This window comes from Lolium perenne, chromosome 4 (assembly GCF_019359855.2).
Source record: "Lolium perenne isolate Kyuss_39 chromosome 4, Kyuss_2.0, whole genome shotgun sequence".
Lineage (NCBI taxonomy): Eukaryota > Viridiplantae > Streptophyta > Magnoliopsida > Poales > Poaceae > Lolium > Lolium perenne.
This window is the reverse complement of record NC_067247.2, coordinates 33,288,938-33,303,643: the sequence shown is the minus strand read 5'-3', so window position 1 is coordinate 33,303,643 and position 14,706 is coordinate 33,288,938. Positions and strand designations below refer to the sequence as shown.

Genomic DNA, 14,706 nt, shown 5'->3' with positions numbered 1-14,706 from the left:
GTAGACAATTCTCGCACCTTCACCGAGAATCTTTCCTGCAGTTTCATGGATCCATATCAAAACAAAACAACTAGCAAATCATTAGATCCATATCCATTGTGTCAACTGCAGTCTGACCGAACTCGTTTACTCCACAATGAAGACTAACCTGACAAGAAAAGCAGACCCACTTGGATACCAAAACAAAAAGGAGTTATCAACAACACAAAACGCAGAAGTTACCGACAACCTTCATTATTTTCTGTTCTCCCAATAACAGTATGAATGTTGACATGACTACAGCTGGCCTGATTTATAGGCTTCAAATGCCTCACGACTGACAAAATTCAAGAAAAAGGAAACGATTCTGATTCTTACATATTTTGCTTTCATTTTCATGCTATGAAAGAATTTTAACTAAATTACCTCACCTAACCTAACAGAATGTACCACTTTCTCAGATACTCTATTCCACTGCACGACGACGACAAAATATTGTCTACCACTGCTTTAAGAAAAAGAACTTTGACCTTAAGAACCAAAGAAACAATACAACCAATTATGAACCTAAACCTAACAGAAAGCAAGGACCTACTGCAATTTTGGAACCAACTTGACAACAGCTCCAGAAGTAGCTTTGCACCTAGCTGGACATCAAATCCAGAACCAGCTCTTCCAAAAGATCATCTTTAATCATCTTCTCAACCTCCCTTCCTGCCCTGTCGATGTAGTCTGCTAACTCCGGCCATGTCTGATTAAATGCTTGCTTCTCAGGCTTGGGCAAACTAAGCGCGAGTGCTTCACGTCTCTGAGTCAACAGCAGCAATAATTTCTCCAACAGACCCTCTGAGCCCCACACTGGTGCCATATTCCTAGTGCTATTTACCCAAGGGTGCATGTCCAAACACGGGGCAAGAATTTCCGACAGTATGGTGTTTACCATATCAAATGTAAGCTTCCTGTCTGACCTTGACCATTGAGGAACCTTGATGTATTTCTTTTCGAGCTTGTCAAACACATCATAACCTGCAGGACAGTCAAGAGACTGGCACACCTTGTACAGCTCGTCCTCCCTGACGCCGTGAATACCAGATGAAATAAGTAGGTCCAACAGGTAAGAAAAGTCTCTTTCCTCTTCATCTCCAAATTCTACAAGGATATCTTCAACCAGCTCTGTGGTTTCGTCATTTTCACTATCCTCCATCTCAGAGCATAAGTAATTGTTAATTTCACCAAGGCCTAGTACGTCAGTAACAGTTCCAACCCATGGAAGATTTACTAGCTCAGGTCTTGGCTGGGGATCTGCATTGAAAAGCAACAGAAGATTAGCTACAAGAAAAGGTTGAATGATACAAAGAATGGCGAGATTGCTTACCATGATGATCTCTACATTGCTTGATGGTTTCAGCATCGGAGAAATCTTCAGATAGAGGTTGAAGAACAGATACTGGGCTTGGATGCTCAATCTCTTTACAGGGAACTACGGACATAGCATTTATACGTGCAGCAAGTGGACAGTGCACCTGAATTACAACAAAGAAGGAGCTCAACTTAGCTATCAGATTCGAGGCAAAGCAAAACTAGAATACAAAGAAAGTAAATTATACACCTAGCTACTTTCAAAATCGATAGATGGTAATAAGCTTATTTATAATGGGGGATAACAGAGTGACGAGTTTCTGATTTTACAAGCACGTGGTACGGTATAACTGAAAGGAAGAATAGCAGGTTCTATAAAGTACCTTCTTGAAACTCATCCTCCATTGATCGTTCGCTACTCTGCCCAGAGAAGAAAACTTGGAACTGTCGCTTGTATCACTAGTGTCACTTGGAAAACATACATGGAAATCATCCATGCTGCCACTGGAAGATAAACATACAGCCTTATCAGATTCACTGTTTGTACAGCTCCATGGTTGTTCAGATGATTCTTCATTTGCTGTCTGTGACATTCTTCGGAGTAATGCATTATCCAACAAAGTTTGCCAATGTCTTCCTTCTGATGAAGAATCAGACTGTTTATGAATATCCTCTTTTCTCAAGGTGTTGACTGCTCCTCCAGATCGTGTAACCTTATACCTTTGATTTGCCGCACCAATGTAGTTTTGATTTTTATTGCTGTGGCCATGCCGCAGTGGACGTAACTGTGACATTTTCCCTGAAAGGGACCGCTTTGCACTTAACGGACCCATCTTCGTACATTCAGGCCTTCCAGCACTTGTAGCCAATTGATGACTGAAACTATCCGTGCCATTGGATCTCTTATGCTTAAACTCACATAAGCCCCGGTAAAGCTGTATTAGGAATAAAGTTCAGAAATGAGAACAGCAGAGAATGCAGTAGTTCCAGAAAAATAAAGTATCCTCAGTCGCGAAACAATGAATTTGTGTAAATATGTTGATATAACAACAATGAGCAATTGACCAACTTACATTATCTTCTTTTAGCTTGGATCCGCTGGTGCTACCGGAGTCTGCACCGACACGCTGCTGCTTGTCCACATGAGCAAACCCTGAGAAGAGGAACAGGTCAACTCCAAAGCAAGCAGTCCTTTTCCATCACAAAAAAAGAAGAAGCAAGTAGTATATTTGTTTTTTTGGTTCAAGAAGAAGAGTTCAAGATTTGATACGTAGCAGATTCTGTGTAATCCATAGGAACAACCATTCAAAGTTGCTACAGCACTTGAGAAGTCAGCAATTCACAGAGCTGCATATGAGATCTCAAATGGCTTCATACATACCCATGTGATTAAAATACGATTACATAAGCATCATAAGGGAGTTCCAAATAAAATTCCTTGGACTTGCTTTCTGGTTTAGTGAGTTTGTGGATGTGAATTGCCATAAAAAAAATATATATATGGGGATTGCTACGCGATAGAAGTTTCACCATGTGACTAATCCCCTCACTGGTCAATTATTGTTCTCTGAATAATTTTGGACGGCCCTGCCCTTTGAAGTCTTCCATGATCCATTCCCCGTTGTTCGTTTCCGTCGGACAAACACTGGATGGAGTAGTATTGGTTTGTAATTTTCCTGTTACTACTACAAACAATTCCCAGCGTTTCTCCCTGAATTCTAGTATCCTGGGAGAAAAAGGCAACTGGGCGATGCAAACAACGGGGCAGGCACACACACACACACTTGGGCCGCCTGTCATAACAAGCTTTCCATTCCCGGAAGGAAGCAAACAAACCAACCTCCGTGGGAAACGATCCAACGAAATCGACCAAGAACAGCAAAATCATGCAACCTCCGACGCTCGAATCGTTGGTTGACCGACGGTAAAAGCAGCAACAAACATAGGCGCAAATCCGAGCATCAATGAAAGCATTAAATCCCGGGGAGCACGCGCGGCGGACGCTAACCTGCGGTGCGCCGCGTAGGGGCGGTCGAGGCGGCCTCCTCCGGCGCGGGCGTGGGCGCGGACACCGTCCGCCTCACGGCCGCGTCACCTGCGGCTCTCGACCGCTGCGTCCACCTGCACCGCCGGCCGCTGGCGCTCGGCCCGCCCATGATCCAGGCCCCGGCAACGGACAGGACAGACCAAGCAAGCAATCACCTCCGCTGACCGCTCCGGGGCACGGTGGCGCGTATTTGAGGGAGGGAACCGCCGCGAGGAGGAGACGGGAAGGGCTTGATTTGGGGCGGTCGCGTCGCCTCGGCTGGGGAGGGGAATCCGGGAGGAGGCGCGAGGCGTTGGATGGCGCGTTGGGTGGCGGCGCTGGCTCGCTCGCGCCCGCGCGGCAGCAGCAGTGGTTGCGTCCGATTCGGCACCTGCCCTTTTCAACCTCGCCTCGCCTCCGTGGAATTGCGGTCACGGCTTCCACGCTTGTTTTTTATTACTCCTCGCCCCCACTGCGCGTGGGCCCGAGGTGACAACAGGTTTTGTTGTCTCTTGCTAGCTGTTTCGCGTACTGAACCGCTGTGGTCAGGTCAGTCAGGCTGACCGGCTTCACGTCTCCGGCGTTTCTTTGTCGTGGCGATGCGTGGTTTGGCGGCTGTAATTAAATTAGCGCGTGCGCGCGCGTCGTGTAAAAACTGTAGTAATGGAGTACGCGGATTACTACTAGTGTTTACGCACGGCAGCTGGTTCGCAACACGCGGATGCTGGATTAGGGAGGCAATAATGGAGTGGCGTGATTAGTTTTGAGCTTGCTGATCCATGGAGATCGCGCGCGCGGGTGTGCACATCACCGCATGTGCGCGCGATCGATGGAAGCATTTGATGATTCGAATACGAAATGTTCTACGCGCGCGCGGAAGAAGGAGGTACTGTAGGAAAGCGTCCCACTCGAAATCAAGTCAGCGCCCTGTTCCCGCAGGAAATTAAGCCTACTACTCCGTACTATACAACGAGATGTGAGCGTAGCAGTAGTAGTCACTAGTCAGTACTATACTGCTAAGCTACGCCTACTTTTTCCAAGTTTCATGATTCGTATCGCAAATTGGCATGTATCTATATATAAAATATGTCGTCTAGAGACATTTCAATCAAGATAAAAATTAGGAATATCAGAGGAAGGATATATACTTAACGTCTCTTATGTGTGTGTACAATAATTCAATAATGGGGTAAACTTTAGCCTTTTTCTGAAAGTGGCCACGTTTAGAATTTTGCTAAGTTACATAAAAAGTAATTTTACTAAGTTAAAGGATAGATTATGAATCCCGAACCAATAAGAGGCGGAGGAAAAACGAGGCGGCTGCTAGGGTTCACGTCACGTTACCTCCGCTGGCATGGGCGGATCCAGCCTATTGACAAAGGGAGCAGCTGCCCCCCCCCCCCCCCCCCCACTCAAATCTCTAATCTCCTTGTAAAATCTAGCTTAAATGGTGATTTGCCTCCGCTTAGCGAGTAATTTTCTTCAATAACCATATTCTTGCCCCCTCTCATTTCTGATTCTAGCTCCGCCCCTGCTCCCTGCTCCACGTCCCCAGCTGCTCCACCCTCAAACCCCGCCCCGTTGGCGCCAAATAAGAGGCAGAGGAAAAACGAGGTGACTGCTAGGGTTCACGTCACGTTACCTCCGCTGGCATGGGCGGATCCAGCCTGCCCCCCCCCCCCCCCCACTCAAATCTCTAATCTACTTGTAAAATCTAGCGTAAATAGTGATTTGCCTCCGCTTAGCAAGTAATTTTTCTTCAATAACCATATCATTGCCTCCTCTCATTTCTGATTCTAGCTCCGCTCCTGCTCCCTGCTCCACCCTCAAGCCCCGCCAATCCCGCGCATCGAGCTCGCACAATCCGCACAGGGACAAGCTGAGAGCTCGAGCGAGTATCTGCATCCAGCGAACACACTTGGTGATCCGCCGGCGCCAAATGCGCGCCTTGGGTAGGTTACCGAGCCTCATGCAGTAGCTCTGATGAGGTCTAAGACCCCGTGTGTGGCCCGATCTAGCGGATTGACTTCGAGACCAAGGGGAGAGATGGGGGAACGCGAGGAACACGAAGAACACGACGAACACGAGGAACTCCGAGACTCACGCACGCACACCAACCCTATACACCCGATGCTTACCTCCGTGGCTCGATGGACCACGCCAATAGAATCTCCGAGGAAGAGGCACGTGGCAGAATTCCCGGAGAGAGATTGGGGTTGGAGAGGAAGAGCTTGGTGAGGGAGAGAGAGTAACTTGTACTAGAATCTCACTCAACAAGATCAAAGTCAACAACCAAGGTGCCTTGATTACAGAGGGATGATACCCAAGGGAGACTAAGCTCGAAGGTAGGTTTGAGTTCAAAACAAGTCTAAAGAGTAAAGGAGGGGTCCCAGCTACTTATATAGGCACACATGGCCAGCAAGGGCGAACAGGTACGCGAATGGATAAGTTAAGGCAGTTTGGTGGGGCATTCCCGTCAGATCCGGTTTGGGTCCGGTCTGACCGGGCCTGTGACCGGGCTGTCCGGTCATGGGTCCGGTCTGACCGGGCCTGTGACCGGGCTGTCCGGTCATGGGTCCGGTCGACCGGGCGCAAACCGGGAAACTGCGAAGTTTGCGGTCCTGGGTCCGGTCGTCGTCCGGTACGAGGGAGCTGGCCCGGTTTGCGCCCGGTTGACCGGGCCTGTGACCGGGGCGTCCGGTTGAGGGTCCGGTCTGACCGGGTCCTGGACCGGCCAGCGTCCGTCTCTTCCTTGGAGTGCTTCGAGCGACGTCGGCTTCGGCTTCATGATCATCTCCATGTCCCGCTGCTTCTCTCCCTCCCTTGACCTTGGCGTCTCCTCCTCTCCGGGGTCTTGATGCGCCTTGTACCTAATGACACATAGCACGTCGGCATGAGGTAGCAATCCATCCAAAGGGGTACCAAGATCAAGGGTGGTGAGGAGCGAGTTCACCTCATCATGTAGAGCTTTGACTCGGGCTCGTGTCATCGGTCCACTTGGGGGACTTGTTGGTCTTGGTGTAGCGACGTCGGTGAGCGGGGCTACATCATCTCCCCCCCCCCCCCCCCTTGGGAAAGAGTCGTCCTCGACTCTTGCACCTCTTCATCTCCATGATAGGGCGACAAGTCCGAGACGTTGAACGTGTTGCTCACCAAGTACTTTGATGTCGGTATGTCGATGACGTAAGCATTGTTGTTGATGCGTTTGAGGACCTTGAAGGGGCCATCTCCTCTTGGCTTGAGCTTGGAGTTGCGCTCATGAGGGAACCTTTCCTTCCGGAGGTGGATCCAAACGAGGTCTCCTTCTTGAAATATCCTTTCCTTCTTCTTGGCGTTGATGCGGTTTGCTTGATGAAGCACATGTTCTTGTATGGTCGCTCTTGTTTCTTCATGTAGTTTCTTGACGGTGGCGGTGCGCTTGTCGAAGTTCATGTTGATGCGCTCGTGGAGGGGTAGCGGAAGTATGTCGAGTGCCGTGTAAGGTTCGAAGCCATAGACGACCATGAAGGGGCTCCTTGACGTAGTCTTGTGCTTGGTGCGGTTGTAGGCGAACTCCGCGTGGGGAAGGCACTCCTCCCATGACTTCAAGTTCTTCTTCACGAGGATGCGTAGGAGGGTGGAGAGGCTTCGATTGACCACTTCCGTTTGGCTGTCCGTTTGCGGGTGCGAGGATGATGAGAATAGGAGCTTCACTCCAAACTTTGCCATGAGCGACTTCCAAAGATAACTCATGAACTTGACGTCTCGATCCGACACAATGCTTTGCGGTACTCCATGTAGGCGAACAATTTCCCTGAAAAACAATGAAGCAATGTGTGAAGCATCGTCGCTCTTATGGCAAGGTATGAAATGAGCCATCTTAGAGAATCTATCCACTACCACGAATATAGAATCATGACCATGCTTAGTGCGAGGCAAGCCTAGAACGAAATCCATGCTAATATCGGTCCATGGTGCATATGGAATAGGCAATGGGGTGTAAAGACCATAAGGGTTGGAGGTAGACTTAGCTTGTAAGCAAGTGGTGCACCGGCGGCAAAGGCGTTCCACATCTCGCTTCATCTTTGGCCAAAAGTAGTGGGTTGAGAGCATGGCATATGTCTTGTCACGTCCAAAGTGACCCATAAGACCACCTCCATGTGACTCTTGCAAAAGCAATTTTCGAAGTGAAGACTTGGGAATGCAAATCTTGTTAGCTTTAAACAAGTAGCCATCATGCAAATAGAAATCATCCACTCCTCGTTCAACGGAGCACTTCTCAAATATGGGAGCAAAGAAAGAATCGGAAGGATAGAGTTCTTTGATCTCTTCAAGTCCCAAGACATGAACATCCAAACGAGTAAGCAAAAGGGTGTTTTTGCGGGAAAGAGCATCCGCCACAACATTGTCCTTGCCCTTCTTGTATTTGATCACATATGGGAAGGACTCAATGAACTCGACCCATTTTGCATGTCGTTTGTTCAAGTTGTGTTGGCTTTTCAAATATTTCAAGGACTCATGGTCGGAATGAATGATAAACTCTTTTGGCCAAAGATAGTGTTGCCAAACTTCAAGAACACGAACCAAAGCGTAGAGCTCCTTGTCATATATAGGATAGTTGAGGCGTGCGCCATCTAACTTCTCACTATAGTATGCCACGGGTTTGCCCTCTTGCATAAGAACACCACCAATACCAAGCCCACTTGCATCACACTCAATCTCAAAAGTTTTGGAAAAATTTGGAAGAACAAGAAGGGGAGCTTCGGTAAGGCGTTTCTTCAACTCATCAAAAGCATTTTGTTGGGCCTTGCCCCAAACAAACGGAACATTCTTCTTGGTAAGCTCATTCAAAGGGCAAGCAATGGTGCTAAAATCTTTCACAAAGCGGCGGTAAAACCCGGCAAGTCCATGGAAGCTTCGGACTTGACCAACATTTGTAGGAGTAGGCCAATTGTGGATGGCCTCCACCTTGGAAGAATCAACTTCAATCCCATTAGCGGAAACCACAAAGCCAAGGAAAACCAATTTGTTTTGAGCAAAGGTGCACTTGGGGAGGTTATGATGACCCACAAGTATAGGGGGTGTATCGTAGTATTTTCGATAAGTAAGAATGTCGATCCCAACGAGGAGCAGAAGGTGTTGACAAGCAGTTTCGATGAAGGATTCACTGTAAATGCTCACAGACAAGTATTCAGGGGGTTTCGATGTAACAGTTGAATAAAGTACGAGTAAGTAAAGTGCGAGAGTAACAATTGCAGCGAGTGGCCCAATCCTTTTTAGCACAAAGGACAAGCCGGTTTGTTTACTTATAATGACCAAACGTTCTCGAGGACACACGGGATTTTAGTCTAGTGCTTTCGCTACATATGGCTAAATAATCTTCATTGTTATGATAAGTGTTGAGTGGGTGAACCTATGCTAATGTACCGCCCTTCCTAGGACTAATACATACTTGTGATTATACCCCTTGCAAGCATCCGCAACTACAAGAAAGTAATTAAGAATAAATCTAACCACAGCCTTAAATTCTGAGATCCTGCTATCCCTCCTGCATCGATATACCAACGGGGGTTTAGGTTTCTGTCACTCCGGCAACCCCGCAATTGGCAAACGAGTACAAGATGCATTCCCCTAGGCCCATAAATGGTGAAGTGTCATGTAGTCGACGTTCACATGACACCACTAGAAGAATAACACCACAACTTAAATATCATACCATTGAATATTACTCAACCATAGTTCACTACTAACATTTAGACTTCACCCATGTCCTCAAGAACTAAACAAACTACTCACAAGACATCATATGGAACATGATCAGAGGCGATATGATGATGAATAACAATCTGAACATAAACTTGGTTCAATGGTTTCACTCAATAGCATCAACAACAAGTAGAAATCGATACCGGGAGAGTTTCCCCTATCAAACAATCAAGATCAAACCCAAATTGCTACGGCGGTGGCGGTGTCCAGCGGTGGAGACGGCGGTGATGATGGTGGAGATGATGATGATGGTGATGGAGATGATGTCCAGCTCGATGACGGTGACGATGGCGTCGATTTCCCCCTCCGGGAGGGAATTTCCCCGGCGGATTCCTGCCCGCCGGAGAGCTCTTTTCTCTCTGGTGTTCTCCGCCCCGCAGAGGCGGCTGTAACTCTTCGTGAGGTACCCTCTGTGGCTTAGGTCTTCGGGACGAAGGGTTTCGCGAAGAAAAGGAGGCGAAAGGGGATGTGGGGCCCCCACACCACAAGGTGGCGCGGCCAGGCCATGGGCCGCGCCGGCCTGTGGTGCAGCCCCACCTTGGGCCTTCTCAGCTCCTCCTTCTCGGCTTCCTTCGTCATCTTGAAAAATAGGATTTTTGGTATAATTTCCTTCCACAGTTGATCTTTCGAAATATTGCGTTACGACGGTGCTTTTTCCAAAGAGAATCACGGCTCCGGTGCTCGATCCTCCAATAATGATGAAACATGCAAAATAGATGAAATAACATAAGTATTGTGTCCCAATATGAAATATATCAATGAATAACAGCAAATTATGATATAAAATAGTGATGCAAATTGGACGTATCAACTCCCCCCAAGCTTAGACTTCGCTTGTCCCCAAGCGAAACTGAACTCGGTAAACAGGACCACATGTTTATGGAGTGAAGAGTCGATAAATAAAATACGGACAAGAAGCATCATATTCATTCACACAAGACATTATAGTAAACAACTTCCTCATATAACTCAACTTGAAACAAGTATAAGGTAATCACAAATAAAGGTGCATAAGAAATCATAGTTGGTGATGGCAAACTTCGTTCTTGGTCGGAGAGAACAATTAATGATTATATTTATCTCATTGAGCAGCGCTCTCATGTTAAAGTTTATATGGCACAACTTGCATACTCAATCATAATGGTCTCCTCATAATCATTGATAACTTGCAAAGCTATATTCATTCAGATAAAACTTGAACTAAACAAGGAAAAGTAAAAGACATGATGAAGCAAATCACAATATAATGGTTTGATCACAACTACTCAAATGCTTGCTTGAGATGGAGGGAAACAGGTTTATTGACTCAACATAAAGTAAAAGACAGGCCCTTCGCAGAGGGAAGCAGGGATTAAATCATGTGCTAGAGCTTTTTCAGTTTTGAAATCATATAGAGATAATAAAAGTAACATTTTGAGAGGTGTTTGTTGTTGTCAACGACTGGTAGCGGGTACTCTAACCCCCTTGCCAGACAACCTTCAAAGAGCGGCTCCCATATTATTTTCATTTTATGTGGCACTCCTTCCAACCTTTCTTTCACAAACCATGGCTAACCGAATCCTCGGGTGCCTGCCAACAATCTCATACCATGAAGGAGTGCCTTTTTATTTTAGTTTTATTATGATGATGACACTCCCCCCAACCTTTGCTTACACAAGCCATGGCTAACCGAATCCTTCGGGTGCCGTCCATCAATCACATACCATGGAGGAGTGTCTATTTAGTTTAATTAATTTGGGACTGGGAATCCCATTGCCAGCTCTTTTTGCAAAATTATTGGATAAGCGGATGAAGCCACTAGTCCATTGGTGAAAGTTGCCCAACAAGATTGAAAGATAAAACACCACATACTTCCTCATGAGCTATGAAACATTGACACAAATAAGAGATAACAAGTTTTGAATTGTTTTAAAGATAGCACATGAAGTATTTACTTGGAATGGCAGAAAATACCATGTAGTAGGTAGGTATGGTGGACACAAATGACATAGGTTTGGGTTAAGATTTGGATGCACGAGAAGTATTCCCTCTCAGTACAGGTTTTTTTTTTGGCTAGCAAGGTTAATTAGCAAGCATAAGAGTTGAGGGAAACAAACAAATATACATGTGATAGAAACAATCATGCATCTTCCTTGTAAGCACAAACAATTTTAACTTCAGAATAATAAGCTATGAGCTAACAAGAAAGAAAGACAATGAAACAACTACATGTATTTCTCTTTTCTACTCAAACCTCAAAGTGTTGTTGCTATTGACCAATGCTAAGTTTGCCAAAACCAAATAGATTTATTCAATGCTCCCAAAGTGATACCAATACTAATGACAAGATAAATCATATAATAGAGATTGCAAACTAAAATAAGATGTGCAATATGTAAATGATAAGACTTCTCATTAATATTCCATAACGATAACTCACACCAAGGGATACATAGATAACCAACTAAAGGAGAGATACTTCCAAACTGCAACCCATCTTATATGATAACTTCCCTACTCATGATATGACACTACTTGACAATAAAAGTAAAAGGTAGTGATAATGTGATACCGTGGCACTCCCCCAAGCTTGGAACAAACCAAGGGGATGCCAATACCGATGATGAATTACTCCTTCGGCGATAATGGTGATGAACTCCTCCCGCGCTTCTTACAGATCTCCTTCAGCTTCAGTTTCTCAGCTTGGCAATTCTGCACTAATACTCGAAGAGATTCATTGTTATCTGAAGTTGGCGATGATGACCTTGTGATGTGAATCGAGTGGTATTCCAGCATTCTTCGGAGACGGCAATTCTCCTCCTGGAGTATCTCCACTTCTCTTCTTAGAGCCCGATATTGATCACAAAACTCATCGGTAGTTCGTAGAGCTTCTTCCAACACAGGGAAGGAGTCGAGGCTAAGAGCGGGTGGTAAAGGTCCCTGCAAGTTATGAGAAAAAGAACGTCGAGTGTCAACAGATCCCACCAAGATTTGCTTGCTCCCAACGGCTTGCTGCTCTTGTCTTGATGGCACCCTCTTCACTTCTTCCTCCGAAAGCCCCTTGCCCTTGTTGTTGGAGGCCATGGTGCTTCTAGACCGAAAACAGATCCTGGCAGAAACAGCTCGAAACAAACCACGTCGAGAAAACGATATACGGACCTCCAGGGGTCCGGGGGAATATATAGCAAAAAATTTCACGACAAAAGGAAAGTACCAGATCGAACCAGAGTCGGAAAGGGGCGACGAGGCGGCCAGACCATAGGGCGGCGCGGGCCCAGGCCAGGCCGCGCCGGCCTATGGTGGCACGCCCTCGTGCGTCCTTTCCACTCCGTTTCGAACTCGTAATTTTTCATATTTTCCAAAAACAGCAAAAATATTGTTCGGAAAGTAAATTGCGTACTTTTCATTACCGATCTTGTTACCTATTCAAAGTCGAGTTACGCGGACTGTCAATTTGCCCTTTGATGAAAGCCTCCGGTGTTTCCACTTGAATAATATCAACATCAACATTATAAGAATCACCTGAGATATAATGCTTGAGTCTTTGTCCATTCACCACTTGCGTAGCATTGCCTTGGAGAGAGCTAATTTTGATTGCTCCTGAACGATACACCTCCTCGACAACATATGGTCCTTCCCATTTCAAGAGTAATTTCCCTGCAAAGAATCTGAGACGAGACCAATACAATAGGACTTTATCCCCAATATTAAATTCTCTTTTGATAATCCTTCTATCATGCCATTTTTTAACTTTCTCTTTAAAGAGTTTAGCATTTTCATAAGCTTCACTTCTCCATTCATCTAGAGAACTCAATTGCAACAACCTCTTATTACCGGCAAGTTTAGGATCTTATTTAATTCTCTAACAGCCCAATAAGCTTTGTGCTCTAGTTCTAAAGGTAAATGACAAGCTTTCCCATAAACCATTTTATAAGGTGACATTCCCATGGGATTTTTATAAGCAGTTCTATAAGCCCATAGTGCATCCTTCAATTTACTAGCCCAATTCTTTCTAGTTTTATTAACAGTCTTTTGCAAGATAGATTTAATCTCTCTATTTGATAATTCTACTTGCCCACTAGTTTGAGGATGATAAGCGGAAGCAATTCTATGATTAATACCATACCTAGCAAGAGTTTTTCTAAAACCTCCATGAATAAAATGAGAACCTCCATCAGTCATAATATATCTAGGCACTCCAAATCTAGGAAAAATAATATCTAATAGCATTCTTAAAGAGGTCTCACCATCAGCACTTTTTGTAGGTATTGCTTCCACCCATTTAGTAACATAATCAACAGCAACAAGTATATGAGTGTTACCTTCTGAAGAGGGAAAAGGTCCCATGAAGTCAAATCCCCAACAATCAAACGGTTCAATAACAAGAGTATAATTCATAGGCATTTCATTACGTCTGGAGATATTACCAACCCTTTGGCATTCATCACAAGATAAAATAAACTTTCTCGCATCTTTGAAGAGAGTTGGCCAATAAAAACCTGATTGTAGAACCTTTTGCGCGGTTCTTTCTCCGGCGTGATGTCCTCCATAAGCACTACCATGACATTTACTCAATATCTCCTGTTGTTCATATTCGGGAACACATCTTTGCATAATACCATCCACTCCTTCTTTATATAAGTGTGGGTCATCCCAGAAATAATGCCTCAAGTCATAAAAGAATTTCCTCCTTTGCTGAGCTGAAAAGGTTGGAGGCAAGTACTTGGAAACAATAAAGTTAGCATAATCAGCATACCAAGGACTGTCTCGCGAGCTCACCTTTATTACAGCCAATTGTTCATTTGGAAAACTATCATTAACAGGAACAGGATCATAAGCAATATTTTCCAATCTAGACAAATTATCAGCAACAGGATTATCAGCACATTTCCTATCTACAATATGTAAATCAAATTCTTGCAACAGAAGCACCCATCTAATAAGCCTCGGCTTAGCATCTTTCTTTGTCATAAGGTATCTAATTGCAGCATGATCAGTATGAATAGTAACTTTTGAATCAACAATATAAGATCTAAATTTATCGCAAGCAAAGACTACAGCTAATAATTCTTTTTCTGTTGTAGCATAATTTCTTTGAGCAGCATCAAGAGTTTTACTAGCATAATGAATAACATTCAGTTTTTTATCTACTCGCTGTCCAAGAACAGCGCCTACAGCAAAATCACTAGCATCACACATAATTTCAAAAGGTAAGTTCCAATCAGGAGGTTCAACTATAGGAGCAGTTGTTAAGGCTTTCTTTAGAGTTTCAAAAGCTTCCTTACAATCATCATCAAAAACAAAAGGTACATCTTTTTGAAGAAGATTAGTAAGAGGCTATGAAATCTTGGAGAAATCTTTAATAAATCTCCTATAAAACCCAGCATGACCAAGAACACTACGAATACCTTTAACATCCCTAGGATAGGGCATCTTCTCAATGGCTTCAACTTTAGCTCTATCAACTTCAATACCTCTCTCAGAAATTTTATGTCCCAATACAATTCCTTCATTAACCATAAAGTGGCATTTCTCCCAATTAAGAACAAGGTTAGTTTCTTCACATCTCTGCAAAACTTTATCAAGGTTTCGCAAGCAACTATCAAAAGAATTCCCAT

At 44.8% G+C, this 14,706-nt stretch overlaps 1 protein-coding gene across 1 annotated transcript; it reads right to left on the bottom strand.

Annotated features, from left to right (window-relative positions):
- Window positions 1-218: 218 nt before the first annotated feature.
- LOC127292142 (uncharacterized) lies at window positions 219-3,653 on the bottom strand. The gene is made up of 5 exons (XM_051321493.2): window positions 3,347-3,653; window positions 2,412-2,491; window positions 1,722-2,273; window positions 1,355-1,502; window positions 219-1,281 (listed from the first exon to the last, which is right to left on the bottom strand). Exons 1-5 carry the CDS (start codon window positions 3,492-3,494, stop codon window positions 623-625), a joined length of 1,587 nt encoding a protein of 528 aa, XP_051177453.1. The 5' UTR covers window positions 3,495-3,653; the 3' UTR covers window positions 219-622.
- Between the last annotated feature and the right edge of the window lie 11,053 nt (window positions 3,654-14,706).